General features: G+C 41.6%; 1 protein-coding gene across 3 annotated transcripts in view; it reads left to right on the plus strand.

Annotated features, from left to right (window-relative positions):
• LOC119171577 (thrombospondin type-1 domain-containing protein 7A) overlaps positions 1-27,440 on the plus strand; it is a 239,769-nt gene that overhangs the window by 93,942 nt on the left and 118,387 nt on the right. For all 3 annotated transcript variants that reach the window (XM_075885160.1, XM_075885159.1, XM_075885158.1), the window contains exons 17-25: positions 922-1,058; positions 5,202-5,352; positions 6,350-6,604; positions 7,632-7,752; positions 8,469-8,614; positions 9,482-9,640; positions 11,461-11,560; positions 14,151-14,249; positions 14,871-14,951. In XM_075885160.1, coding sequence (XP_075741275.1) covers positions 922-1,058; positions 5,202-5,352; positions 6,350-6,604; positions 7,632-7,752; positions 8,469-8,614; positions 9,482-9,640; positions 11,461-11,560; positions 14,151-14,249; positions 14,871-14,951 — 1,249 coding nt within the window. The remainder of the gene's footprint in view (positions 1-921; positions 1,059-5,201; positions 5,353-6,349; positions 6,605-7,631; positions 7,753-8,468; positions 8,615-9,481; positions 9,641-11,460; positions 11,561-14,150; positions 14,250-14,870; positions 14,952-27,440) is intronic.

The following is a 27,440-nucleotide window of genomic DNA, read 5'->3' on the forward strand; positions in this document are numbered from 1 at the left end:
GATTACGTGCAGTCTCACAACACTATGCATTTCCCCGGACAGACTTGTTGCCGTCGGGCTTTAGATTTCAAATTTAGAATATTGCCGGCATTTCTTTAATTACATGACATGATAACCAGCGAGCGCGTATTGAAAGCGTCTGATTGATTGCGCGTGTGTGTGTACGAAAAGAGACGATATATCACTTTGTGCGTCACAGATTTGTGGTCCTGCGTGACCACGCTTCAATGAAGTTAGTAAACAGTGTCGCGCCCTTACACGAAAACTCAGTGTTTTTACATAAATATAGTAATCATAAATAAAATACCGAGAGTATTTCAATCCTTGAGCGCATAATATGCTTCCTGCAACCAAAAAAAAACGCTTAATTATTTCTCTATCTATTATAGGTGCGCTCACCGGCTTTGGACATTGCAAATAAATAATGGCACTGTTTAGAACACTCGGTAGTAAACTGCCACCTGCAAACTAATAAAAGGTATGAGACAAATTAATGAATTCTAAACAGCCACACTTACACGTGCACTATACTTTTACCGAGATCCCTGCTTCGAGAGAAATTGGGAAATCACACCCCTGAATTTTTACGTCACAGACACCACTTCATATGTCCGCAACCACACATCAGGAGCTCTGAGAGGGCATGAAACAATAGATAAATAATAAATTTAATTCAGATGTCCTGGTTGTCAAAAATATAATATAGTTGTGCGGTGCGGCAGTACTGAATATCTTCATCTCCTCGATTTTTTAGAGTTTCACTTAAATTCGAGTATACGGGCATTTTCACATTTAGCCAGCCCTCTTCTCCTTCATGACTGGTAGTTCAGCCAGCATGCCTTTGTATTTAGAAGTGCAGCACATCGAACGACAGCGAAAACGTCTGTTTTTCCTGCGAACTTTTCTGAATTCGTGCTGCAGGAAACTCAGACCGATACGTGCATCGTGGACTGCGGACGCAATGTGTGGCTCCCGTCAGGATGGACCCCGTGTCGACCCTTGAATATGACCAAAAAGCTGCGGTGTGGCGTTGAAGGAGTCAGGACGAGATCTATCCTGTAAGTATCATTTACTGTGGGAGGAACTGCAAAAAAAAAATTGCCTTTTTCGAGCCTCAGTACTCCATGCTATAAAATCTATGCGATTTGTCTGGGAGTTATTTCTCTCATTTCGTTTCATTTATTTACCTTACATAACCCAGAGGTGTGTGACACAAACAAAAATCACAAAATTTCTCCAGGAATAAATCTTATCATTTCCTCGATGAAGGTAAGTGAGATGGCGATGCAAGTGGTGACGTAGGGAACGCCTTTCCAGCCTTCGGCTGTGCTGTGGAGAAATGAAGACGAGCAAGTAACAGTACGTGCACTTGTACGGGCAATGTTAAAATAATGGCCTGTGTGCACTGAAATTCGCATAGGACGTGGAATGTAAGTTTATATTCCTTAAGGGATGTATAGTGGCGATTAGTTAAATATACCTGGTTACCGGGACTTATATGTGTATTTATAGCATAACACGTGCCCAATTATCGACCATAATCACGAGAACTAGTGACAGGAGGCATGGAGAGTTGTTCAGCATTTAGGTACCTGACCAGCCATTTAACTAATTTGGGACTTTCTGTTATTCACGTGAGTTTTACATGCAGAGCAATTTATTGAGGCAGCCTGTCGTAAGCTGGCGCCATCACTTGGCGCAACGCAGACGACACCGCATCCAGCATAGCCGGCTGTAGCATATAAAGAGGGTGCTCGTGCCAAAGAGAAGCCTCATTTTCCTTGCTCTTTGAGCGCCTTGGTGATAATTTATTCTACAGGCATTACAACTATGGCTAGGGAAACACAACACAAACCTCGCATAAAATTAAATGAGGAAGCAAGCGAGAAATAAACAGAGAAAGAAATAAAAGGGGAAATGGGAATGAAGTGCTAATTAATAGGAAATGATTGAAATGTGGAGTTTACCATCCCAAAACCACCATATGATTATGAGAGGCACCGTCGCGGAGAACTCTGAAAATTTCAACCCCCTGAAGTTCTTTAACGCGCACCTAAATCTCAGCACACGGGCCTACAGAATTTTCGTCTCCATCGAAAATGCAGCCGCCACAGCCGGGATTCGATCGCGCGACCTGCGGGTCTGCAGCCGAGTACCTTAACCACTAAACCACCAAGGCGGGGCGAATTAGAAATGCGAAAGAAGAACTCGTAAAATGCAGAAAACAAGAACAGGAAATAAATTGACGAAGAAGGCAAGGGAGAACCAAAGAGAAAGAAGACTGTCCTTACCCGCAGTTCCTTCAGGCTTGCCACGACTAGGGCAAAGCGGCCTTAACATTTAGAAGCGAAGCTCCTTGGGCTCGCATTCCAGCATCAGCGCCGTCACCGTCGAAGCTCCCTGCGCCGGGAAAGCGCGCCGAATAAAATAACGGGTGCGCGGCGCCCCCTACGAGCGGGAGCGCAGGCGTTCCCGTCACCAAGCTCAACAAACGCTCTCCCCATCCACTCCCCACCCTAGCGTCTTCATGAAGGCAAGCATCGAGATCAGGCAGATGTACCCCATGAACCCCATGCCGATTTTTCGCCCATGGAACCTATTTTTGTTGGCTGGGTGGGCTTAACTAGGCTAATTCAGGGTTTAAAAATGTCTTCTTCTGCAGGCCCCGATGAAATTGGCTCTAAAATGTTGAAGTTAACAGAAGTGTATTCATCCATTGTCCTTGCAAAGCTTTTTCATCAGTCATTACAGTGTTCATCGCTACCCGCTGATTGGAATTCCGGAAAGGTGGTTCCCGTCTATAAGTCAGGTAACCCGCATCTTCCAGAAAACTATCGACCAATATCTCTCACAAGCATTTCCTGTAAGCTACTCGAACATATTATTTTCTCACATTTAATGGACTTCCTTGAAACAAGTTCTTTTTTTCATCCTTCCCAACACGGCTTCAGGAGAACATTTTCATGCGAAACCCAACTAGTATCTTTCACTAACGATCTCTTTGCCAATTCTGACGAAGGTTACGACACTCATTGCATTTTTCTTGATTTTCATAAGGCGTTCGATACCGTTTCTCATGAACTTCTCCTCGTTAAAATAAATCAATTGAACCTTGACCCTAATGTGCTTGGCTGGATTAAGTCCTTTCTCTCTAACGGGTCGCAATATGTCACTGCTAACAACTGTTCTTCCGATACCTCTGCCGTAACATCAGGGGTGCCGCAGGGCTCTGTGTTAGGTCCATTGTTATTTTTGATTTATATAAACGACCTTCCTAACTGTGTTAAGTTTTCAACCGTTAAATTATTTGCTGATGATTGTGTGCTGTATTCCAAAATCAATAACCCAACTGATTCTATCAGACTTCAGAATGACCTAGATAACGTGTCTCTTTGGTGTCGTGACTGGCGGATGAAACTTAATTCAACAAAATGTAAAAGCATGCGTGTATCTCGAAAAACTTCAGCTTCTGAAACTTGCATGTATCTTCTTAATGATGCTCCCTTATCCTCAGTGCACTCGTGTAAATATCTTGGGCTTAACATTATTAACAATTTATCCTGGCAGAAACACGTCGAATACGTCACTAATATGCTAACCGCATGCTCGGATATTTGCGACGAAACTTTTCTTCCGTACCCATGTCAGTGAAACTAAACATTTACAAAACGTTAGTACGCTCTAAACTGGAATACGCATGCGCCATCTAGGATCCCGGTCAAGAACCCTAACTCTCACTCTAGAAGCCATTCAAAACCGCGCAGCCCGTTTCATTTTGTGCAGTTATTCCCGTCATGCCAGCGTCACAGCCATGAAAAAAACTCTGAACCTAACCGAGTTATCGTTCCGTCGAAAATGCTCTCGCCTTTCTCTTCTTCATAAAATTTATGATTACAATTCATCTTTAGAAGAGAGCCTTCTCTCTTCCCCCTCTTATATTTGACCTCGTTTTGATCATTGCTTTAATGTAGGTGTGCCATTTTGCCGAACAAACCACTACAGTGATTCCTTCATTCCCAGAACAAGCAAAGACTGGAACTGCCTTTCCGCTGCCACCGCATCCCTCATCGACCCTGCAAACTTCAAACTCTCCATTTTGCAGCAATTGTTACATTTCGCTTACTTTTTGTTGTATAACCCCCACTCCTTTCTGTAAAGCCTTCGGGCATGGAAAGTATTCAAATAAATAAATAAATAAATAAATAAATTGTGGTTTGCGTCCTATTTCTAAGTGGCTCCACTCATCAGTTGTACTCGCACACAGAGCAGCTGCTAGGTTTTTTTTAAGATGATAGCCTTTCTTGGGGACCTTCGACGCAATAATTTAAGGTCTGTATGTCGGTACATGTGTCTGTTTGTCCACCTTTAACGATACCATAAACGGTACCCAAGTGGCCAAACGACCGACCCCACCCGCAGTGCCCACCAATATTGGTCAGGATTCAGCGTTCATACTTGTGCAATTTTCAATTAAAAACCAATTATTGTGCATATCTGAGGCACCATAACAACACGTCAATATTCTGTATGCGTGTCTTTTACGTATTTCTATAAGTATTTCAAAGGACCGTAGCGTTTATCACGTTGCGTTGACCAGGCAACGCTTGCACGAAAATGCAAGTGTTTCCGACGCTTTGCTAAGACGACACGGTCGTGTCACCTACCCGTCGCCTTGCGTTCTCCACCTTGTCACCTCCGAGACGGGCGCGCAGGCTGCGCGCGCTTCGTTTTCCTAGATAACTGTCAGATGGCGCTCATGTCTCAAGTGTGACGTGAGTTGATGCGCTCGGTCGCCTGCGCTGCACACTCGAAGCACTCTAACACAGCGCCTCCAGTATACCGTTCACCAATTTTTTTGCGATTGATTGATTTGTAGGGTTTAACGTCCGAAAACCACCATATGACTTTGAGAGACGCCGTAGTGGACTGCTCCGGAAATTTCAACCACCTGGGGTTCTTTAACGTGCACCCAAATCTGAGCACACGGGCCTACAACATTTCCGCCTCCATCGGAAATGCAGCCGCTGCAATTTTCTTGCGAAGAACATCAAATAAACGTTTTATTCACTCTCTCCAAACGCAAGTCTCTCTACGACATTTGCAGTGTAACATGCAGATACGGGCCCAATTGTCTTTTTTTTTCAATTTTTGTCTCGTCTAATCAAAATGAGTAACTTTCTTGTTTTACATATTTATTGCAGGTGCATGTCTGTGCTCAACGGTGACCCCTATCAAGAACTGACCGAAGATGAGTGCGATCCGCTTCAGAAGCCCCTCGACAGCGAAGCATGCAAATTGCACTGTCCGGGAGAGTGTGTGGTCTCTGAGTGGTCCCAGTGGTCATCGTGCTTGGTGAGCACGTTACCAGTCACGGCTGATTTATTTGCTCGTTTCGACGGGACCTTTTTTTTTGCCATTATTGTTATACGATAAAGCGTGTATTTTGCGCACATTAGGCCACGCGTGAAGAAAGCACACATCAGCAAATGTACGGGTAGCGCTACCAGACAATTAATTATGACGGAAGACCCCAAAACTGCGTAGTGCATGCGTGCGCAGACTAGTCACAAACCTTGGAAATGCACCGGTTGAACAGTCTTGTCATCGATCGACAAAACATGTTGATGTGTCACGCATACAAATAGTGGTGTCTCTATTTTGTAAGCTTTTAGTTATTTACGTATATATATTAGGTTGTCTAACTTTTTTGCTACTGTGACAAACTCAGTAATTGTTAGGCTTCTTTTTCTTCTTTTTTGAATATAACAGCTCAATTACCTTCATTAAGGTGTATAGAGTAAATGAAACCAAAGCTTTGTTTTTCATACGTATGTATTTTATTATAGCCAACGCACCTTGAAGCCCCGCCGCGGTGGTCTAGTGGCTAAGGTACTCGGCTGCTGACCCGCAGGGCGCGGGTTTGAATCCCGGCTGCGGCGGCTGCATTTCCGATGGAGGCGGAAATGTTGTAGGCCCGTGTGCTCAGATTTGGGTGCACGTTAAAGAACCCTAGGTGGTCTAAATTTCCGGAGCCCTCCACTACGGCGTCTCTCATAATCATATAGTGGTTTTGGGACGTTAAACCCCACATATCAATCAACGCACCTTGAATTTATGCTACTGCAGTTGCTTAGCGTGATTTATTTATTTATCATTTATTACATACTGCAAGCGTATGTGCTAGTCCTAAGCATGATTTGGCATACGTAATTTTTGGTGTAACCGAACTAGCATGTAAAGTCAGAAAGACAGAGTCGCCGATTTAACTGTTACGGATCGTTGAGAAAGGCTCCTTCTGTACCGTCAAATGCACTATTATATCAATAAAAACACCGTTATATCTTTCCAGGACCCAGAACTGGGAGCCGTTATCACCGAGCGAAATCGCACTCGTCGAACGCTTCGACCACAGAGGCATGGCAGGCACTGTCCGTACCGTTTAGTTGAGACAGATGTCTGTCTGAAGCACCACTGGGAGCTAGGAGCACCGGGTTCCTGCGTCGTCAACGGCGGCACCCCTTGCGGCAGTGGAGTTTCCAGGGCGCCTCTTTACTGCGTGAGGGACTCGGACGGTTTGCGGGTGGACTACAAGTACTGCGATCCGGTAAGCGAATTCGTAACTAAGGTTCAAATTCCGTCTACTTATCTTTCGCTCATGTGCTTACGTTCAGGTGCACGTTTTTCAACGCTTGATGGTCAAAGTGAATTCGTTGGGGCGTGTTTCATATTCGTACCATGGTTCTACCACGTTAGGCCTCACAATTTCACTTTACTTTCGTGGATGGCCAACGTGAAGTCGTTGTGGCGTGTTTCATATTTGTATGATGGTTCTACCACGTTAGCGTCACAAGTTCACCTTACTTTTCTAGACAACATAAACGTTTTCACAAGTATACAAATTGGGTTCCAAAAGCCCATACCTGATAGAGTACCTCCTGTCGGACAATACACGTTGCACAAACGTATGCGGCAAGATACAGCAATGTTGTAGACTTTGCTAAGACGGACACAACAATAAGTATATATAGTACAACGAAAACTGGAGTCAGCAAACTGGCAATAGGGACAACCAAAATAATGCAAAGAAGTTATATATTGTCAAATGAACATTTGAAATTGTCACACTAAAAAAACAAAAAATGAAAACAATAGGAGCAGGGTGACATGTGGAGCAAGCCTAATGTTATTTAATGTATTGATAATCTCCCGCTTTTGTATTTTTAGTTACCATATCCTTTTAACTCTTTTATTCTCTTGCCCCTCTTCCCAGCTTATGGTAAAAGCCAGCTAGCTCCAAAAACCTTCTGTCGCTGTTTTTCATCATCCTTCTTTCTAGTTCACATTCTATATATATATATATATATATATATATATATATATATATATATATATATATATATATATATATATATATATATATATATATATATATATATATATATATATATATATATATATATATATATATATATTTAACAAGCCCAATTATTCTTTCCCTCTGATTACATTTCTTCACATATGATTCTTAACTGTTGTTTTTTATTGCTCAGTATTCTTTTTCTCTCTATGAGGTACTCAAGACGTTGGCTACAGCTTCCTCATTCAGTAATTACTTTCTTATCACTCCACAGAACACTAGACCATCAACCAAGCATGTGGAGACGGCTTGCAACGCGTCTTGTCCCATCGACTGCATGGTCTCAGAATGGTCGGAGTGGGATCTAACCGGATGCGAGCCCTGCGGTAGTTTTGGTGAGGGTTCATTGTTTATTTGATGATCGCACATATTCGCCCTAAAAACATGTACTCTTATGACCGTAGGATAATATGACAAGTCTTACTCACTTTTGTCTTGATTACTTATCTCTGCTATAAAAGTGACATTGATGTATGTAACGTGTTTTTTTTTAAGGTTACATATTGTGTACACGATCAACTAAAAAAAATTATTTATTTTATATGTGTAATTTTGTAATGTTGTTTCCGGCCATTTCTTATTTTAAAAATGAAAATTTTTGTTAAGGTGTTTCACAAAAAAGTTACACATTTTGATAAACAAATCTGAGGCTGTTGTATCATATTTATCACAACGATGTTATTGAACTTATTCCTATCATACGTGGTATTAACTTCCTCTCTCGATAATAATTTACTCATAATATATTATCTATAATAACCAATGTCATACGATTTATATAAGTAGTTATAGAAACATCAAATGTTCTTATTCATCGTGAATATTGATGTTGTTTCAAGACAATTCAAATGTACAGCCTTGTCAGCATCACTAGAGGTCGATGGTGTGTCTCCATTCCTACACACGAATGATATGAGGTATGTAGGAATCGCTATATTCGTAACCATTTTTTAACATGCAAATGCTCTGGATGGTTTGTATATCACAGATTCCTGCGTAATGTTTTGATACGGACTGTTGGCTGCTTGGTTATACGAAGCGTCTATTGCAGGAGACCAGGTAAGACACCGCGAGGTGATTCAAAATGCCACCGAAAGTGGAAGGCCCTGTCCCACAAGTCTCACCCAAAGAAAGCCTTGTCCCTTCACTCCCTGCTACCGCTGGTCAATAGGTGCATGGTCACAGTGCGAACTTCATGTGAGTGACTCTTCATTTTACCTAATAAATATTTAGTAGGTTGCTCCAGGAGGGGGTCAGTTACGTCAAATTACCACGTATGCAGGCTACATATGTTAGCAGGAAAGAGACCAAGTTTTCTTTGTTACCAGTGATACACTTGGGGTGTGTAGTTAACAGATGCAGTGGAGTGAGTTCATTCTTATTTTTTTCTAAATATTAATACCGCTTCGTACATATGTTCTTGTTTGTAACATGCAAAGTGTTGTTTTCTTGTGTATTTGTCTAATGTATTTTAGTTTTATACTGTTGTTCTTTTTTCTCTGTTGTTTTGTCCGGTATTACTCATCCACTCCTGCTATAGCCCTGTACTTGGGCTGAAGTATATCCAAATAAATAAATAAATAAATAAATAAAACAAGTATAGTGTCTGTACAAGCAAAAGCTTACATAGTCTTCATAAATTGCACTTTGATTTTTTTTCTCTTATTCTTTCATTTTCGCATCATGACCAGTCAAACCCAGTAATAACATAAGTTGGCGACCACTCAAACCTTTAACCAAGTATAAAAAGATATACTATAGTGGGTGATTCAAAGTTTTTGCGTTATTCGCTACCATTATCACTACCTACATAAGTGCGCTTGAATTCTTCGGGAAATGTTTGTGTGAATAGAGCTAGTGAGAGTGAAACATTTTATCAAATCGCCTTTAGAAGGTTACGCTGCGCGTAAATTATGGAACTTATTAATAATCCCGAATGATTTAAGATCAGCGAAAATGTGTGCCAACAAGAGAACCTTGTGCAGAATGAGCCTGCTATACGTGCCCAAATTTTGTTTTCATGCTAGTCTACATACTTTTGGTCCCTCTCATTCTTTCACCCAGGGAGCAGACTGTGGATTCGGCGTCCGCAGACGTGATGTAGCGTGTTATCGGTCTGATGGAGAGTTAGTGGAGGAAAGCTTCTGCCATCTGGCCAACTTCACCTCATACGTGGGAGGTCCTCTCTACCTCGACTGGCTGATCGTTGGAAACAATGTTCAGGTAATTGTTTAAGTTCGAGGTAATTAATAAAAATAACCAACTGTTTCATCAATGTTAAACTATACTCCATCTCACCACTCTTGTTTAGAACTATCAATCATACGGGGTGTAAGCAAACAGCAAAACGTAGTTACAGATCTCATTACCATACGATTGACACGGCTGTTTAGGACGATTGTTTGGCACGTGTGGCGTCACATCAATGTCTGATATGTTTCTTCTGGTTTTTTTCTTCATTGACTTTATGTGTTTTTCACCATTCTATCAGTAAACACAACGAACTGTGGTTAGAAATTAACATGGCTGCGTCCATGCAGCGGGACCACCCGCCTATTTCGATCCGAACTTGCGCTTGATATTCGCCCACTGCACTGACAGCAACAAATAAATGGTAAAATGACCCGCCATCTCATGGTGAACGCGAAGCATAAAGTACATCTCGTCAGTATTTACGAGATTAGCCGTTTGTTTAGTCACACCTTCTAAGCATAACACGCCGCGAACTATGTAATCGTTCTTAAAATTAACGTGCTATAGTCACCAATACTCTGCTGTCGAAGTATGAGCACATTATTCTAAAGCTAATACAATATTCATTTTGTAACTTATGGGTCACATATTGCATGTTGACGGCTCGATGATTTCGAGGCGGAGGGCACCAGCTGTGTTAGCTGCAGCCATTTTTTTTTTTTTTTTGGTGATGCCATCTGTTGGCTTTACTAGCACTACGCTTGCGAGCAGACGACGCGACGCGAAGGAATACATTTGGAGATGCTGAGGCTTTCAATTGGCTAAGAGGCTTTGCAGCCTTCACAGGAATGAAAGGAGCGTATGAGATAGAGTATAGTATTTGTTTGACAAGTACTATGATCGTGTCACATGCACTACCATCTGCGCTTGTAGTTCATACCTTTATACGTGCTACGCTCACACCACTACGTTAGCGTTGAAGCGATAGACGCCACGAAGGTCTGTTTGCTGGCCGCAGCGACCACGTTTTTTTACGCTTACATTTTGCTGAGTTTCACCAGGTTGGGCAATAAATGAGTTAGCTGCTAGCCTTACTTCGTAGAACATTCTGATTTGTTGCTATCGCATTGATTTATTCACTCTTGTACTGAAACTACAATCCTACTGTATTTGTTTCATTACCACAGTTGGTAGTTTTGCTTGTTGTTTCATTATCATTTTTGTATGTTATACCACGTGACCTTGAGGGTGTAATAAATGAAAAGAAATCCAAAAGAAACAGTCATGCGTTTTACCATTGTTTGTAGACAGCAAACACACTGCAGCAAAGGCGTACAAGTGTTACTATTGGATAAGTGATGCAGAGTTTCTTGAGGGTCACTTTCTTAGAGAGATATCATTGTTTGAGATGTAGCTGGAATCCTGATGTCGTATAGTTATACACGGAAATTTTGCACTAGTGCTTTTTCGTGTATCCCCTAAAAGATAACGTGCTTGGTGCTTGTCTAAGGTAAGAATTTTCAGTCAAACAAAAAGCATCTTAAACCAATTATTCTTCGCAAATATTCTATACTGCTGCTTTTTGTGTTCGGCATTGGGCATATTTGCAATGAATTTCACAAAACAGGGTTCCGGAACAGCAGGTTCCTATCGGCTTATAATTTAGCTCCTTATCGACACTCTCTTGTATACTGACATTAGTTCATTAGAGTGAAGCTATATATAAGCTATTTCTGTCACCGATACTTTTGTGTTCGCCGCGGACGCATTTTGACATGCACGTAGATGTGATCAACTTTTCACAGGTTGCGACAAAGGCACTTTTAAAAATACTTTCTTTGTCCTTGCAGACGGAAGAGGAATGCTATGTCCCATGCCCGCAAGGTTGTGCTTTGTTCCCTTGGTCCGACTGGTCACCGTGCAACAGGAACTGCGACACTGGTGAAATCCGTGAGTAGCTGATTTCATTTATTTTCGAAAATACATGTACCCGCAAAAAGTTCAATTAAATAAATTAATATGCTTCAGCAAAGTTTCACAATTACATTTTAAAGTAAGTTTAACCTTACTGGCAAAGTAATAACGAATGCAAAAAAGAAACGGTGCATTATTTATCTAATTGTAGCTGTGATAGATTTAGTTAACAATCTTACTGAGTGTGTGTAACGTCTGTATCTTCCATTTCGTCTTGTGTATTTGTAGTGTGTTAAGAATTTTGTAATGCAGTACTATGTAACCAACTTCTGCGTCCCCTTGCGATCAATACAAATTGTGCCACATCAAAGCAGCACAGTAACAGGGCCCAAACATATGCACGATCAGGCTTAGGAACTATTTTAACACACCGCGGTAGCTCGTTAGCCCTTCCATTGGAGTTATGAGCGTAAAGTAGTGCGTTTGAACCAGGCCAGGGCGACCACGCTTGCATGCAAGGTAATAAAATGACAAAACAACAATCTTGTAAGATCAAGTAAGTGCACGGTAAGCATAAATTGTCGACACTGTTATATTATAGTCATCTACTACAGTGCACCAAACAATAAAATTGTGATTTCGGTGTGTAAGTTCAGCCGAACTAAGATTAATTTAAACACATCTTTTAACCTCAATTCGTCTCAAAGGATTGCACCAAGTGTCTCACAAAGCAATTCCTGGTAGCTTACTTTGCTTTATTCTTGTCAAAACGAGAATAAACATGTATGAGACCGTAAAAACTTTGAAAAGCATGGTACGAAAGCCACAGGTTAGTCCCAACTTGTGAAATTTCACTTTAAAAAGACTACATTCTGCAGCTGATAGAAGGAATGGAGTCCACCTCGGTGTAACAGTGGCTACGGGGCTCTACTACTGACCCGAAGGTCACGGGTTTGACCCCAGTCACGGTGGTCGCATTTCGATGCAGGCGAATTGGTAGAGGTCCGTGTATAGTGCAATGTCAGTGCACGCTCAAGAATACCAAATGATCGAAATTTCCGCAACCGTCCACTATAGCATCCTCATTTTCATATCGTTGTTTTGGGATGTAAAACCCCAAATAATACGAGAAATGAAAAGACCAAAAATATATGCCATAGACACCACAAAACAAGTTTTCTTGGGGCTAACTAGATCACTTTTTTTTAGAACTTTACATTAATATGACACTCTGCTATGCTTTCCTAAGGAGCACAGCAGCAGAGGTTCTGGTAGGCGTCACATGAAGGAAGGCCACGTTACATGAGCGCAAACGTCACGTATGACGTCACTTTTAGAGTTTCACGTCACTGCTGATTCTGTTTCTGGCAGTAGTGAGAAACGAAGGCGTCACGGCGTAGGTTATTCTTCCCCAGCGACATGGGCCAACTATTGACACTGGCAAAATAACGACAACTTTGCAACAACAGACAGAACCTTTCTCTTTCATTCAAATTTCGGCGGTATTGTAACGGCAAACGCGACGTTGCCGCTCAGGTCACGGCAAACTCTTGTGTATAGCGGTGACAAGAAGTTCCCCTACTGCTGTCTTCAGCGTACGATAACGCGTGCGTCAATCTTCGCCGCTGTTCGGCTCCTGTAAAGGGTGCACCGCTGCATTGACTATCTTCGTGCGGACAAGCACTTGCCAGCATGTCAGACATGGCATGTCTGAAAACACCAGATATCCAGAAGGGTGAGCCACTGTTGGCACTTCTTGTTTCATCTTGTGCTCCAACGCAATACATGTATGCATGAGAATGTTACCGCATTAAATTTGAATTAAATGATCTAGGAAGACTTCATATACCATCACGCCCAGAACAATACCTACCGTGTTTCTGCCCGAGCCACTCACTCATGAGTAATTTTCTTCAGAAAAAGCAAGAACAAGCTTTAATAAAAGACGGCTCTTTCTACATGTCATGCCAGATATCACGGTGCAATAGTGTTTAAAATATAAATGAGATCACACTGGCATTTATACATGCGAAGATGCCACTAGATGCTATAAAGGTCGAATACATGCCATAAAAATGAAACAAGTAGTGAGCCGCTTTTGCGGGCTTTAAGGGTAATATATACGCTACGCTCACATAATACACAAAGCGTTACACAATACATTGCCTTCATTCGGCGCTTTATCAGAATTCACGAAAATTCAACATTTTATTACTCCTTCATACTTATACTAGCAGTAACTTCAAGAAGAAAACAAATAAAATATTAGTGAGGCAAAAAAGATAGTGTTTCTATTTTTATTATTGAACAGCTCACACTTAATTCATTAGCAAAGAATGAGAAAATAATAACAACACTAATGAAACAAAAGAACAAAAGCGTTTCCATGAGATTTCTTTTAAATAGAAAAAAATGTCTACATTGGGTGGTGACATAATATTGTAACTGGTTATGCGTATGAGAGATTCTTATGTGTAGGAGACCTTTACGAGAGGGCCGTGACAAACGGTTTTGTACGGAAACGTTACCTTAACAAAAAGGCAACGTTCTTGACATTCAGGATCATTTTACTTTGTTTCGTGGTCACTCAGTGGCAATAACACGGCTTTTCACGCTCTCGTTCCAGTTGGTCAGACGTCACGTTCTCGAGCGGTCATGGTTCCTGCAAAGACTGGAAATACTGGTCATTGTCCAACTGAAATGATTCAAACAAGGCCTTGTTGGGGTACGTCCAGGGGCAGCATTTATTGTCCTTCCTCATTGAAGCATTAATGTCCCTCCTCATATAGTGCATATGTTTTTTTATATGAGGGGAGGGGGGGGGGGGGGGAGGTCACAACATGCGTTTTCGGTTGCAAATCCAAAATACAGCTTTGGGTAGTTCAGCAATGGTATAAGTGTGTGATCACACAAAACTACCCAACTACAATGAGGTGTGCAATAAAATAAATTTTCATTTGAAGCGTAAATTCAATGAAAACAGCAATAATTTCTTTGTAACAAGACCTTGTGAAGCTAGTAAAACAAGACAAAAAAGGTGTCACGCATTGTGTGGTTGGATCTCTTTTAAGTAATTGGATTACAAACGAATTACTGTCCTCTTTTTATTTTTTATAACTTTTCAGCATAACATTACCTGATTTCCTACCTGTTTGGTCTGGATACAAATCATTCAGTATTTTACACATCTGTTAGTCTACTCAGCCTAACAGCTGTCAACTGAGAGATCAGGAGTAGCAATGCCGTGGAAGAATCTAAACGGGCATCTGCCAGTTGAGTGTCCCGTACAGAAAAAAAGTAATCTATGGTGGTAATATATTCATGTTTCAATGGGTAAAACCCGCAGATGGAGTGTGCCTGACGTACTCGTGGAGAGTTGTGAATGGAACGCTGCAATGTTCCCGGTCCGATGGCGTTATTGTCGAAGGTGAGTCTTACATCATCACCTGTTATCACTTCCGATATTATCAATAACAATCGTGCTAGCGACCAACTTTCGGGCTATCAAACAATTTTTGTCTAAATAGGTATTTCAAATCTAAGTAATGCTTTTTATAGGCCTTGTACCAAAGCGAGGCGTTTGCTGCTCCCGCGCGAATAAATCGATCGCGGCTCCTGACATCTGGCGCTGGTAACGAGAAGCCGTGGTTTTTCCCAAGCTTGGCAGATGTCGCCGTATTCTCCAACTGCGTGAATCTTGAACAGCCTCTTATCGCATTTGGAGAGAGCGGCTCGTCGTATGATACAAGCATAAAATGCATTCCGTGAACTTAAACTTCTCTAAGCAAAACATTTGGGGCCTAATAATCTTCGGCTGTCTAATGGCTAAAAATCATTAAGGTAGTCAGCACAAATGCTGGACATATGTTCCCAGAATATGTAGTGGTTCGTCGATGGATGTAAATGCAAATTATTTTACATTTTGTGAGACTGCATAGCCATAATATATGAGAAAACTCGTGTTTCGTCGTAATAGACTCTATACCTTGAAAAATGCCAAATTTTAACCGTACTATCTTCTAGAAAACCGCAAGAAGACACGAAATAAAACATTTCAAGTGGTATTACAAAGGTAAAAAAGAACTCCAGTTACGATTCCAACATCCTATTTCTCTCAAAACACCATTTACTTTTCCCAAGGTGGGTTTTGGGAGGATTAGTAACTTCAGGGTGGTGCACTGTGGAATCACACTTTCTTGCACAGCACATTTAGAGGAGGAGGAAGCAATAAAAGGGAGAAGGCAGGGAGGTTAGGAAATAAAATAAAACGCGTAACAGATGCGTACAAAGACGAAAGACAGGGTACATGCGCCTGTGATGATTCTTTGAGAAAACATATAACGGCTAAGCACCACCATACCTAGTAGCACACAATGTTGCCCTAGTGTTGACGCAACTTTCTCAGTGTAGCGGTAATGTGTGAACATTTGGCGTTGCTTGGGGGCAGAAGAAAGCATAAGAAAAAGGTGCCATTTGCGACTGCTTTTATTCGCTGAAATATAAATGCAAAATACGAAAGCCACACCGCACATGTGAAAACATCATTGCCTCACATAGCAGCACCGTATCACATTGCGTATAAGTTACACATCGGTGGTCTTTCGCAAGTCTCAATTTGAATATCGAAGTTTCGAACTGAATTAGAAATGGTTTTGCAAGGCCCTCATCACTGATGGCTAACGATTATGTTAGCAAACGCTGTTTGCACATGGCGGTATGGATTATATACTTTCTGCTGTTTTCCTGACCATGAAATGAGTTTCGAGATATGCTCTTTTTAAGGGTGTGTTTTTTTTTTTGTATTACTAAAGTGCTAAGACGTCTAGGGTTTTTTTGTTGTTAATGTTATGTGCGAACGACCGCAGCAGCAATTTCTGCTATATGCTCAGTCTTTTAGCATTGTCAATGTCAGTTATCTGCTTTTTCCTCCAAAAGCTATCCACCATCTTCTTCACAAAAAGTTGTCAAGCCATTAAGAAACATTTGGTAATGTGTACCCCGTGCCGTCAAACACAATTATACATTACCCAAAATGATGAGCTACAATTATGTCTTGTATTTCTCCATGCTCGTGACATTCGTACATTATAAGTCGATATTTGTGAATGCTTCGATTGGGCATTCGGCGCTAACGTGTGGCAGGCAACATTTTCCGCCACATCTGGTCACAATAATGCATGTGTTTTAAATAAAAGACGCACCCTGCGTGACATCACGTTAGAACAGACAGACGGACATGTTTGTCTGGCTTCACAATAATAGTAAAGCCGCTCAAGAAAGTTTACAAATCTAAAACATTTTAAAAAAGCGCAGACAGTGCATGTGCACAGCAAATGTCTTCCCTCTCCGCATTTCTTTTGTTTTTGATTGTTGGTCTCGCGCTCCCTTTCCATCTTGCTAAAATCCCAATTTCAGCACTTCTGGCAGGCCTGAAGAGGCACTTTGAGAAACGTGGCGTTTCAACTACGTAAATCTAATGCTTGATCATAAGAGCTTGCTCGCTATCTGCAACATGCAATTAAGGTGTGTAGACAAAAACTGAATAGTCAAACATGTTCGCCTATCAGTTTGACCCAAGGAGGTTTAAAAAAATTGCTGCAGCGAAAATTCTTGCCCGCGAGAGAAGCCTTGCCAACCGTAAGATGGCGGCTGCGGCAGCCATCTTATTAGGGGCATGATCAGCTGTTGGCGTTTGGCTGTGTTTGTATAAAGAGTGATTAACGATTTAAAGTACGCGGTACTCTACTATGGGAGAGCTGAAAGCCGTCCAGTGAGCCAGGAAGGAGCGTCTTCCTCACACTCCCAACGAGTTTAACGTGGCAACATTTTCGGGTCAGATAGTGCTCAAAGTGCGTCCTTGTGTTACTAGTTTTTTTTAGTGAGCCTCACACTCGAGGCAAATTCTATTGTATATTAAGAAACCAATACTAATCTCTGCAAAATATTTCTTCGGAAACAACTATCTCTTAATGTATAATTAATGTAGCCATTAGACTAAAAAATAAAAGCCGCTTGATGTCTACGTGGGCACCACCAGAATATAGCATGTTTCTCAGATCTTTGCAGGGCAAAAGCTGGCTTCACTAATGCTGGAAAAGCGCTGCAGGAGCTTCCATTCCAGCATTTTTTTTTTACCAGTAACTGTTCGCCCATATGTTAGCTATTATTTATTTATTTGTTTATTTATATATTTATTTCATGTCGTGACGTTGTAGATGACCGCAGTCAGCATGTTTAATACGAAACTCTTCAGTGAACGTGTGACCGGACATTGGAGAAAGCAAAGCACAAGCAATACTATAGTGGCTGCTGTAGCTCGCGAACTGAAGTCAGAGTGAATCGCTTGCAAATGATATTATTGTATAAGGTTGCCGCTATGTGCGATTGTATATATATATATATATATATATATATATATATATATATATATATATATATATATATATATATATATATATATATATATATATATATTCGGTCTCCGCATGGGCACAAACTAGGACCACACGCAGTGCGTTGAAGTACTCCCCTTTCATATCCGCGCGCGTATTATGCAACAGTTCGCACTGTGGAAGGAGGATGCAGTCTCCTAGTAACTCAGAGTCTCCGTCAACTGATGACAGGGCTGTATTTAAGGCGCCACGAAATTTACTGGCCTCTTTCAGCATTCTGAAAAGCGGTCAAGGTCATCACCATCAGAGCAGCCGGTTTCGGGAGGTTTCCTTCTTTTTTTTTTCGTGCTTTTTCTTTTGTTCATTATGCTGTGCAGTTCAAGGCTGAGTACTTGCTCTGAATCTTGATATATTTATCAGGAACTTGTGGAGCAATGGTGAGGGTGCATCCGCCATGTAAATGCGATGCAGCGCTGATGTAACTCCAAGATTGATCGAATGTAAGCCTTTGCGTGGAATGTCGGATGACGTTGCGGGCTGCTTATGGTGACCAGAAGTTGCGAAAGCGGGTTGAGATATTTCATATACATCACTAGACTTTTATTTTGATGAGACAGAACCTTAATAGATGAATGACGAGAAAAGCAGTGCATGATACAAACGCGGAATTCACAAGTTTTTTGGTTCTCTTTTTCATTTCGAAGCATTTCTTGGCGAACATCGGCGGCTTTGGCCACATCTATCTATCTATCTATCTATCTATCTATCTATCTATCTATCTATCTATCTATCTATCTATCTATCTATCTATCTATCTATCTATCTATCTATCTATCTATCTATCTATCTATCTATCTATCTGCCTACGACATTCAGCTCTCCTGGCCATTCCGATATTGAGATTTGTGCCAAAATTGGTAAAACATAACATGGCTGCATGATAAGCATGAGTGACTAATCATAACATAAAAATCATGACATGTATGCAATGAATGTCAAAATTTACATGTCATGGTCTTGCTGCTTCTGCAGTGATTTCGTTCACTTCACTTATTGAAAAACTGATATGGTAGGACATGACTGCATGGCAAACATGAATGACAAGCCATAACGTCAAAAATATAACATGCATACCTTGTATGTCATGACTACATGCTACGTTTATGGTGCGTTCGCGGTCGGTTCGGTAGCTTAACGTATATTAAATTTTGTATTGTAAGACTTGAATAGACGACGAAGGTAAATGACACGTCCAAACATAATAATCATGACATGCACGCCATGTAAAACATGACTACATGCTACGCTCATAGCGTGCTCGCGGCCGTTTCGCTATAGCTCCACGTATACCAAATTTATTATAACTTGACGTGAACAGACGACGAATATAAATGGCACGCCCAAAGATAATAATCGTGACATGAAAGTCATGTGTGGCATAATTTACGTGTGCCTCATAACGTTGTGCTGATTTTAAAAAGGCCTATCAACCTTCCTAATATGTGTTCGCATATCGTTTATTACCGCTGTCCGTGGGGTCTTCGATTTTTTTCTGTAACGTATGCAACGCTGATTAAAAGTGTTTTTGTAATAAACTTCAGTTTCTAGCTCAGCGCATGTCCAGTGCTAAGTAAAACGCTGTTTCATCAAAAAATTAACTTAGACCAACTCTCCAAGCCTACCATCTTCCTCCAACTGACCTTGCTGTCTTGAATTTATTTTTCTCCCGAACACCACTCTTCGGTGTGAAATGATCAACGTTTCGTAGAAATCATCAAGGTCACGCTACGACGCACACTAATTCGCGTTTTTGCTAATTGCGAGAAGAGAGCAAGCAAGGTCGTATTGTCCTTTCTACGTATTCGGCGTACCAGCTCACAAATGCTTCAACGGAAAACAAATCTTGCATGGTCAACAAAAAAGGATGGTAATTACTGCCCGGCTTAGTGCCAACGCTTTGTGCTTGCGTGAACTGAGATTAATTAAATCGTGCATTGAGACTGATGGATTGTGTACGCAGCTCTTCAAAAGGAAGGATGCCCTTCCTTAACGGCCCTCGTTGCGGTAGCTTGCTTTGGTTTGGTGCGAGTGCTCTCCCCGGTCACGATAGACGCATTTTGATGTGGGCGCAATTCTAGAGAAATCTTAGTACTATTAGATTTAAATGCACGTTAAACTAAACCCACGTGGTTAATATTGACCTGAAAACCGTCATTCCAGCTGGATGCATAATCTTATAATGAATTCCGCAAGTGAAGCTCCAGAATTTGATGTTGTTTGTGCGGACTATGTGAATTTGTGGTGTGGTTGCTATCCGTAGAGAACTGCGAAAAGTTTGATTTCTGATCCAGCTAAGAGCCCCTTGACTTTCTTCAAAAAAAGGTTTTTATACGGGCATATGTCCATAAAAGTAAACCAAAGTGAAACCTATAACAAAAATGGTGCACTCAACGCGAAATATCTAGCTAAAACTACATACAAAACACAATACCATTGTACCAAGCACATTTATGCGTATCTTATTGACCGTAATAATGTACTTTCAGATTATATAATGTGGCACACATTAGGCCATTGGTAACGGAAAAAGATTAAGTACATTGGGGCCTTGTCAGTTCATCAGGTCATAAGCTACCTTATGACCGGATGATCTGCTGGTTTTTTTTCCCTTGTGGTCTTATTTGCGACCCTCTTTTTTCTTTATTCTCAAGATAATCGTTTCTCTTATTTTGCGCTTTCATTGTAATTATTTGTTGTTGACATTTTGTCACAATTTGCGTTATAAATGATTGTATTCAATAATAATACACTGCCCTCCGGCTATGATGCCTTTGGGATTGGCACTATCTAAAAAAAGAAATAAAATGAACCAAATATAGGCAGATCCCACGTACCTTGGCAATCGACGTTATGTGAAGCATGTGGTGGAAAAGTGACCGTGTTGTAATTTTTTTTTTGAGTGGCAAGTTATGAAATAACACTAAATATATGTATACATGTTGCACGCATGGACATATGTTAAAGTGGAGCAGATGTTAATATATCCAGTTGTTTGCACTTCCACAACGATGCCCACAGGAACGTGGTGAGTATCAGCAACACCAGAAGCGATAAGTTGATATGGAGTGGTAGTGCTCGCGAGGATGGTAGTCCAAGACACTGCTGCATAAATCAACTTACACGCATGGCACCTAACTACAATTGACGTTAACCCAACGTTACAGCTATATGATAGAAGTGCGTATGCAATTCTTATAAACTTTGATAGCCAGCACTGCAACCACAATTGACGTTCCATGAACATTGCCCCACCGCGGTGGTCTAGTGGCTAAGGTACTCGGCTGCTGACCCGCAGGTCGCGGGTTCGATTACCGGCTGCGGCGGCTGCATTTCCGATGTAGCCGGAAATGTTGTAGGCCCGTGTACTCAGATTTGGGTGCACGTTAAAGAACCCCAGGTGGTCAAAATTTCCGGAGCCCTCCACTACGGCAACTCTCATAATCAAATGGTGGTTTTGGGACGTTAAACCCCACAAATTAATCAACATTGGGGTCTATTTGAAAGTAACCTGGCCCAGCTCTGTGGTAGAATGCTTGATTGCCACGCAGAATGCTTGGGTTCGATTTCTGCCGGGAACCTGACATTTATTCTTTGCATTCGAAGGGTCAACGCTACCGATGTCAGGTTTTTTTTTTTTTTTATCGCTCGTACGTTAAAATTTTCCATATGTGTTCTCATCTTTCTTGGGTAGATAATGAGTGTCAATCGCTTGTGGCACATACCCGCATACCAGTGGCACATACACGCCCGCGAGTATGTGTCACTGTCTGGCGGGAAGTGTTTGACGATGTACGCGACGGGATTGTGATATTAATCATGCCTTGACCAGGGTTTCATGTTCGTAAAACCACCTTAGCCTCCCATAGTAATTTTGGATCACGCAAGTTAAGGGGGTGATCACGAAAGTACCCAGACGTATGCGGCTAGATAGATAGATAGATAGATAGATAGATAGATAGATAGATAGATAGATAGATAGATAGATAGATAGATAGATAGATAGATAGATAGATAGATAGATAGATAGATAGATAGATAGATAGATAGATAGATAGATAGATAGATAGATAGATAGATAGATAGATAGATAGATAGATAGATAGATAGATAGATAGATAGATAGATAGATAGATAGATAGATAGATAGATAGATAGATAGATAGATAGATAGATAGATAGATAGATAGATAGATAGATAGATAGATAGATAGATAGATAGATAGATAGATAGATAGATAGATAGATAGATAGATAGATAGATAGATAGATAGATAGATAGATAGATAGATAGATAGATAGATAGATAGATAGATAGATAGATAGATGCCTAAAGTGTTTGCAGTACGCAAACAAATGCTTCGCATTTAATCTGAAGCACACCGCTCTTATTTCTTCACACGAAAAAAAAAAAGATGCCTTCAGAGGACACGTAGGAGGCCCCTCTCTTGGTAAAAAACTCGTTGTTGTTGGGGCTAACAACATTACTAAAGAGTAGTGCTCTTGCTTAGTGTTGTGCTGCGCGAAAATTTGGGATTTTTTTTTTCACAATACGTGTTGTAATGTATATTTTACATTGGCCTCCACGTCTACTCGCGTTGATTTATGACAAGTACTTTTTTTTTCTATTACAATATGTCCACAAAACTGCATACTAATAAACAAACATAAATGCGTAAACTTTTTTATTTTTTTTATTTCAACATACTTCAGCCATGAATCAATATCGCAATACCACAGAGGCAGCAACGATTAAAAATATTCAGCTTCGCACTAACGAAGATACTGTGGAGCTTGGCAGCGTTCTTTTTTCTCTCTCTCTCTCTCTCTCTCTTCGCTTTTCTTGTTCTTTTCTCCGTTCTTTTTTTTTTGTTTTCGAGTTCTTTTTTACTTCTGTTTATTTTTATTTTTATTCCAGCTTTGTTTTCTTTCATTTTCTTTCCATTTCTTCCTTTCTTCCTGTTTTTTTTTTATTTTATAGGAGGGTATATTCAAAGTGTTCCGCTCTTAATATTTTTGTCAAGGCACTCCGAGTGCCTCAACGGTTACCTGTTACCGTCAAGGCACTGATAGTAACCCAGAAAACAGATATCACCGTCATAGCGCGGTAACAGGTAACCAGAGGAATATGTTACCATCAACGCGCTCCTTCGAGCACCTTGACAGTAATATAGGAAACCAGAGAAAGCAGACTTCTCTTTGGCGTGAGCGCGGGCTACAGATTACAAAGCTATGCATGGCTTTGCCTGCGTTACGCTAAGGCACAACAGCAGCATAAGACACCCTGCATTCCTTAAAATACTCCACATTTAAAATCTCAAAACAATGAAGATGAGTGGTTAGTAATGTACATAACCAAGATCTAACATGGCTGTGGAGTTGTCTTGCTCCGCCGAAGTTAACTGGTAACAGCACGTTTTAATCACGATGCCAAAGACATTGCCAAAGGTAGCATAACCCGGGCATATAAAAAAATACCCGGGTTAAGTAACTTATTAGGGGAATTCAGTTGAATATTTCTCATACTCTATAACTAAGATGTTCTGTACGTATGTCCGTGTCTAAGCAATCAATGTGGTATTATATAATTTTTTATGCTGTATAGCATGTTCTCGTGCCTTCGAAACTAATATGTCCTAACGATGCCCTGAATTATAATGTGCAGAAATAACAAATATACACCAGGCCAACTCCCGGGATAACTAACAAAAATTACTGAAGTTCATGTTTAGCTTTCAAAATCCTATTCTCTACGTATGCATGCTGTCTTCAGGCACATTCTTTGTGACGGCATCTGGCCTGTCTGTAAAAGACGCGCATGAAAAAACCCCATAGCTGTTTGAGCGGCATGACATGTCTTTTACTTCGTAAGCCTAATATCCTTCAATAAAAACCTCGGAGACTCGTGCCAATTGGCCGGAGAAAACTAACTACTTCAGAAAAATGGTACTGAATTTAGACGAAAGTTGAGTGCTCTACAAGAAACAAACTTATTTCACTCTCACTTGCGATTAGCACTGTTAACCATTATCTAGGCAAACAAAATTTTCTCAGTATCTAAATAAAGACTGACACAGAAGACATAAACGGGTAGAGTCGGTCACTGCTGCCTCGGTTCTTTCAAGTTTTGTGACTACCTAAATCTGACAAAACTAGTTCTCCTGCAACAACGATGCCACAAAGTGATTCAGAATGTGAAATAATCCTTGTAAACAGAAATGTGTAAAGCACATGATCATCAATAAAATATTTATTGAATAATTCATTCATCCATTCACACGTACAAGTCAAATATAGCAAAAATAACAGGCGTTTTCTACGATTGAAAGAGCGTGTTTCATAGTGGACTTAGGTCGACAACTAGAAAAACACTAAAATAAATTTATACAGACCCATAAAACTTCGAAAGAACTGGAATACAAGCAATAAAATGACACTGAATTTCAATAAAAAAATAAAGCGCCAAATTTGCGTAATAAAACTCCCAAACACCACAAAAAGAATGTTATTTAAGAATGCATCAGTTATATCACATAGACAAAAGAATATAATGTAACAGAGAGAGAACGACGTCTAGTAAGGCAGAAAAAGAAAGAAGCAAGAGTTATCGGTAGCGCATTGTTTGCTAACCGAAAATCAGGAAGAAAAGTAAGTTTTTCAACTCGTCAGCCTTAGGCGCACAATCATCAAGCCTTTCATTCTCGGGTCATTCGAAATCCATGGTAGGCAATTTGTAGACCCGGCGGGATAATTACAAGTTTCTGGGGATGATACTCAGTATAGGATTGCGTGTTACTGGCGTACATTAATGCGACATTGTTTAGGCAGCCCTTTCTTTCAGTGATCACGGCAGCACGCCTTTTTCAGCTGCACCAGACAGGTATTACGTCATTTACACAGCGTATATGGTGAGAAGTCTTCATCGATCACGAGCTGACCCTAGCACGGCAATGTGAGCCACGTTTCTGTACACCACAGTGTTGTCAGTTATGAAATACAAGCTCATGTAGAAGCCAATATACATCGCATGAGTCGAGCTAACAATGGAGCCGCTAAAGTTATTGTCGCAGCTGACGCAATTTAGGGAAACGTGGCATCAGTCTGCAAATTGTGCGAGTTATAATATGGATCCATAATTACGAAATGGGGGCACGAATGCGGACAAAATTACAGAGCGAAACGCTAAATAACTGTCTCGGTACTTGTGTTTCTTGTTCATGGCAATCACTAAGGCACACACATCCTGCAGCTAGACCACTCAAAAAGAATAAAAGCAAAAAAAAGAGGGCGGAGGGGGGCAGTTTCGAGATTTAGTCACGAGTTGTGAAGGCTGCGTAGATGAAAAGTATTCTAGTCTTCCACCGCGGCGTAATTTTTATTCAAATTTTAGATGCGGAGCATCTTATACTCGCGCCTTGTAGTGCGCCGTCCGCGCCGTCCGCACCGCTTCTCAAACATTCGACAGCTGACGCGCGCGCATGCGCCGTCGCGCCGTCGCCCACTCTTCCACCATCTGTGCATCCCTTCCTCCTCTACACACCGCGCGCGCTTCACTCCTCCACCATCTGTGCACCCTTCCTCCTCTACACACCGCGTTCGACATCTACAATTCTCCTGATTCTCCAGTGGACGCGCATGTGGCGTCGCGCTTCGAGAACATTCAACAGCTGACAGTGCATGCGCCGTCGTGCTGTATATATACTCAAGGTCGGCGCTCGCTCGCTCAGTTGCCGCTCGTCGGTTGGTTTGTACGGCGCGTCGACGTCCAAGGTCGCGGTGAAATGAATTCCAACGAATCCACAAACACAATGATCGACGTCCCTTCGACCAGCGCCGCCCTTTCGCATACGTGTGTACGTGTTCACTCATTTAACACCCCCTCCTACAACCACGTTAACCAATTTAGCCATCGACCCAAGTAAGTCGCAATTTAACACCCCATTTCACAACCACGTTAACCAATTTAGCCATCGACCCAAGTAAGTCGCACTTTAACACCCCGTTAACCAATTATATGGTCCGCATCCTCCTCAGTGTTCTCCCGAGGGAAGCTGCGGGCAATTTTTTTATTTTGCCGCGTAAAACAATCACGTTCTGCTTTCTAAAAAACTGGTATTATTATCTGGGGTTTAAAGTCTCTAAACCATGCTATGATTATGAGAGACACTGTAGTAGAGAGCACCGGAAATTCTGACTATCTGTTTGTTAACGTGCACTTCAATCAGGGTACACTCGCCTCAAACATTCTTTCCCCCATCAAAAATGCAGCCACCGACGCCGGGATTGATTCCAGCGACTTTCGCCTTAGCATACGAGTGCCATATTCACTTAGACCATCACGGTGGGACACTTTGTATGAAACTATTGTGTGCACGTGTTTCCGACTTGAAACGTAATGTACGCAACCTATGAACAACCAGGCTAACAAAGAAAATCACGTAATGCGTGTAGTTCAGAGCGCCAAATTGTTATATCCAGGGTGTCACGTTATATACAGGTATCTGTGTGGTATCACGAAGTGCCAAATGGCAACATCAAAACGTCATGAAACCAGACCAAGCTAGAGGAAATCACAGAACAGCGTTTTGTATAGCTACATGGTCAAAATTGCAACATCTTGCAAACGTCCCGAAACACCACCAATTAGCGCAAGCCGTAAGAAAGTGTGCGTGTGCCACCTCTCGTTTTGTCATTGGAATGTCCGCTGGATGGCGGTGCTTTTATACGCGGAATATATGATGAAAAGATGCGAGATGGTGGTACTTGAAGTGTTGACTAGATGGACGAACGGACACACAGACAGATGCATGGACGGATGAATGGATAGCTGCACGGACGGATGGACGCATGGACGGACGCAGGGGCGGATGTATGGAGGAACGCAGGGATGGACGCACAGATGGACGTGCGGACGCACGAAAAGACGCACGCATGGATGGGCGGATGGACGCGTGGACAGTCACACAGACGGACGCGTGGACGAACGGAAGCAAGAACGAATGGACGGATGGAAGCTCCACCCCACTCTCCTATATTCACCCCGTGGATATGCTGCCATTTTTTTTTTTTAACTAGCAGACGCTACCTATGTCGGGCTTGCGAGGCGAGAGAGGGGCAGGGGAGCAACGCCGACTAAATTTCAAGGCCGAAAGGCTGCCGCAGTGACGTCAGAGGTTGGGGGCCCCGTTGCCCAACTGAGCATGCTGAGTAAGACTTTTTTTTCCACATCTTTTATTCACTCCAATCTAGCCGCAGCATCTGCGAGAGCGGGAGCGTTCGTTCTCCTAAAACGCGAACGAAACACAGGCTTTCCGCCGCGTTCGCGGCGTAACTGGGTCCCCGCCCTCTGACGTCACTGCGGCAACCTTTCGGCCTTGAAATTTAGTCGGCGTTGAGGGGAGCGACAGTTTTTCGAGTGTCTTCCTGGGTCGGCACGAGATGCGAGCATGCGGCAGGAGAAGCGAGAC

Source organism: Rhipicephalus microplus, unplaced genomic scaffold (assembly GCF_043290135.1).
Source record: "Rhipicephalus microplus isolate Deutch F79 unplaced genomic scaffold, USDA_Rmic scaffold_74, whole genome shotgun sequence".
Taxonomy (NCBI): domain Eukaryota; kingdom Metazoa; phylum Arthropoda; class Arachnida; order Ixodida; family Ixodidae; genus Rhipicephalus; species Rhipicephalus microplus.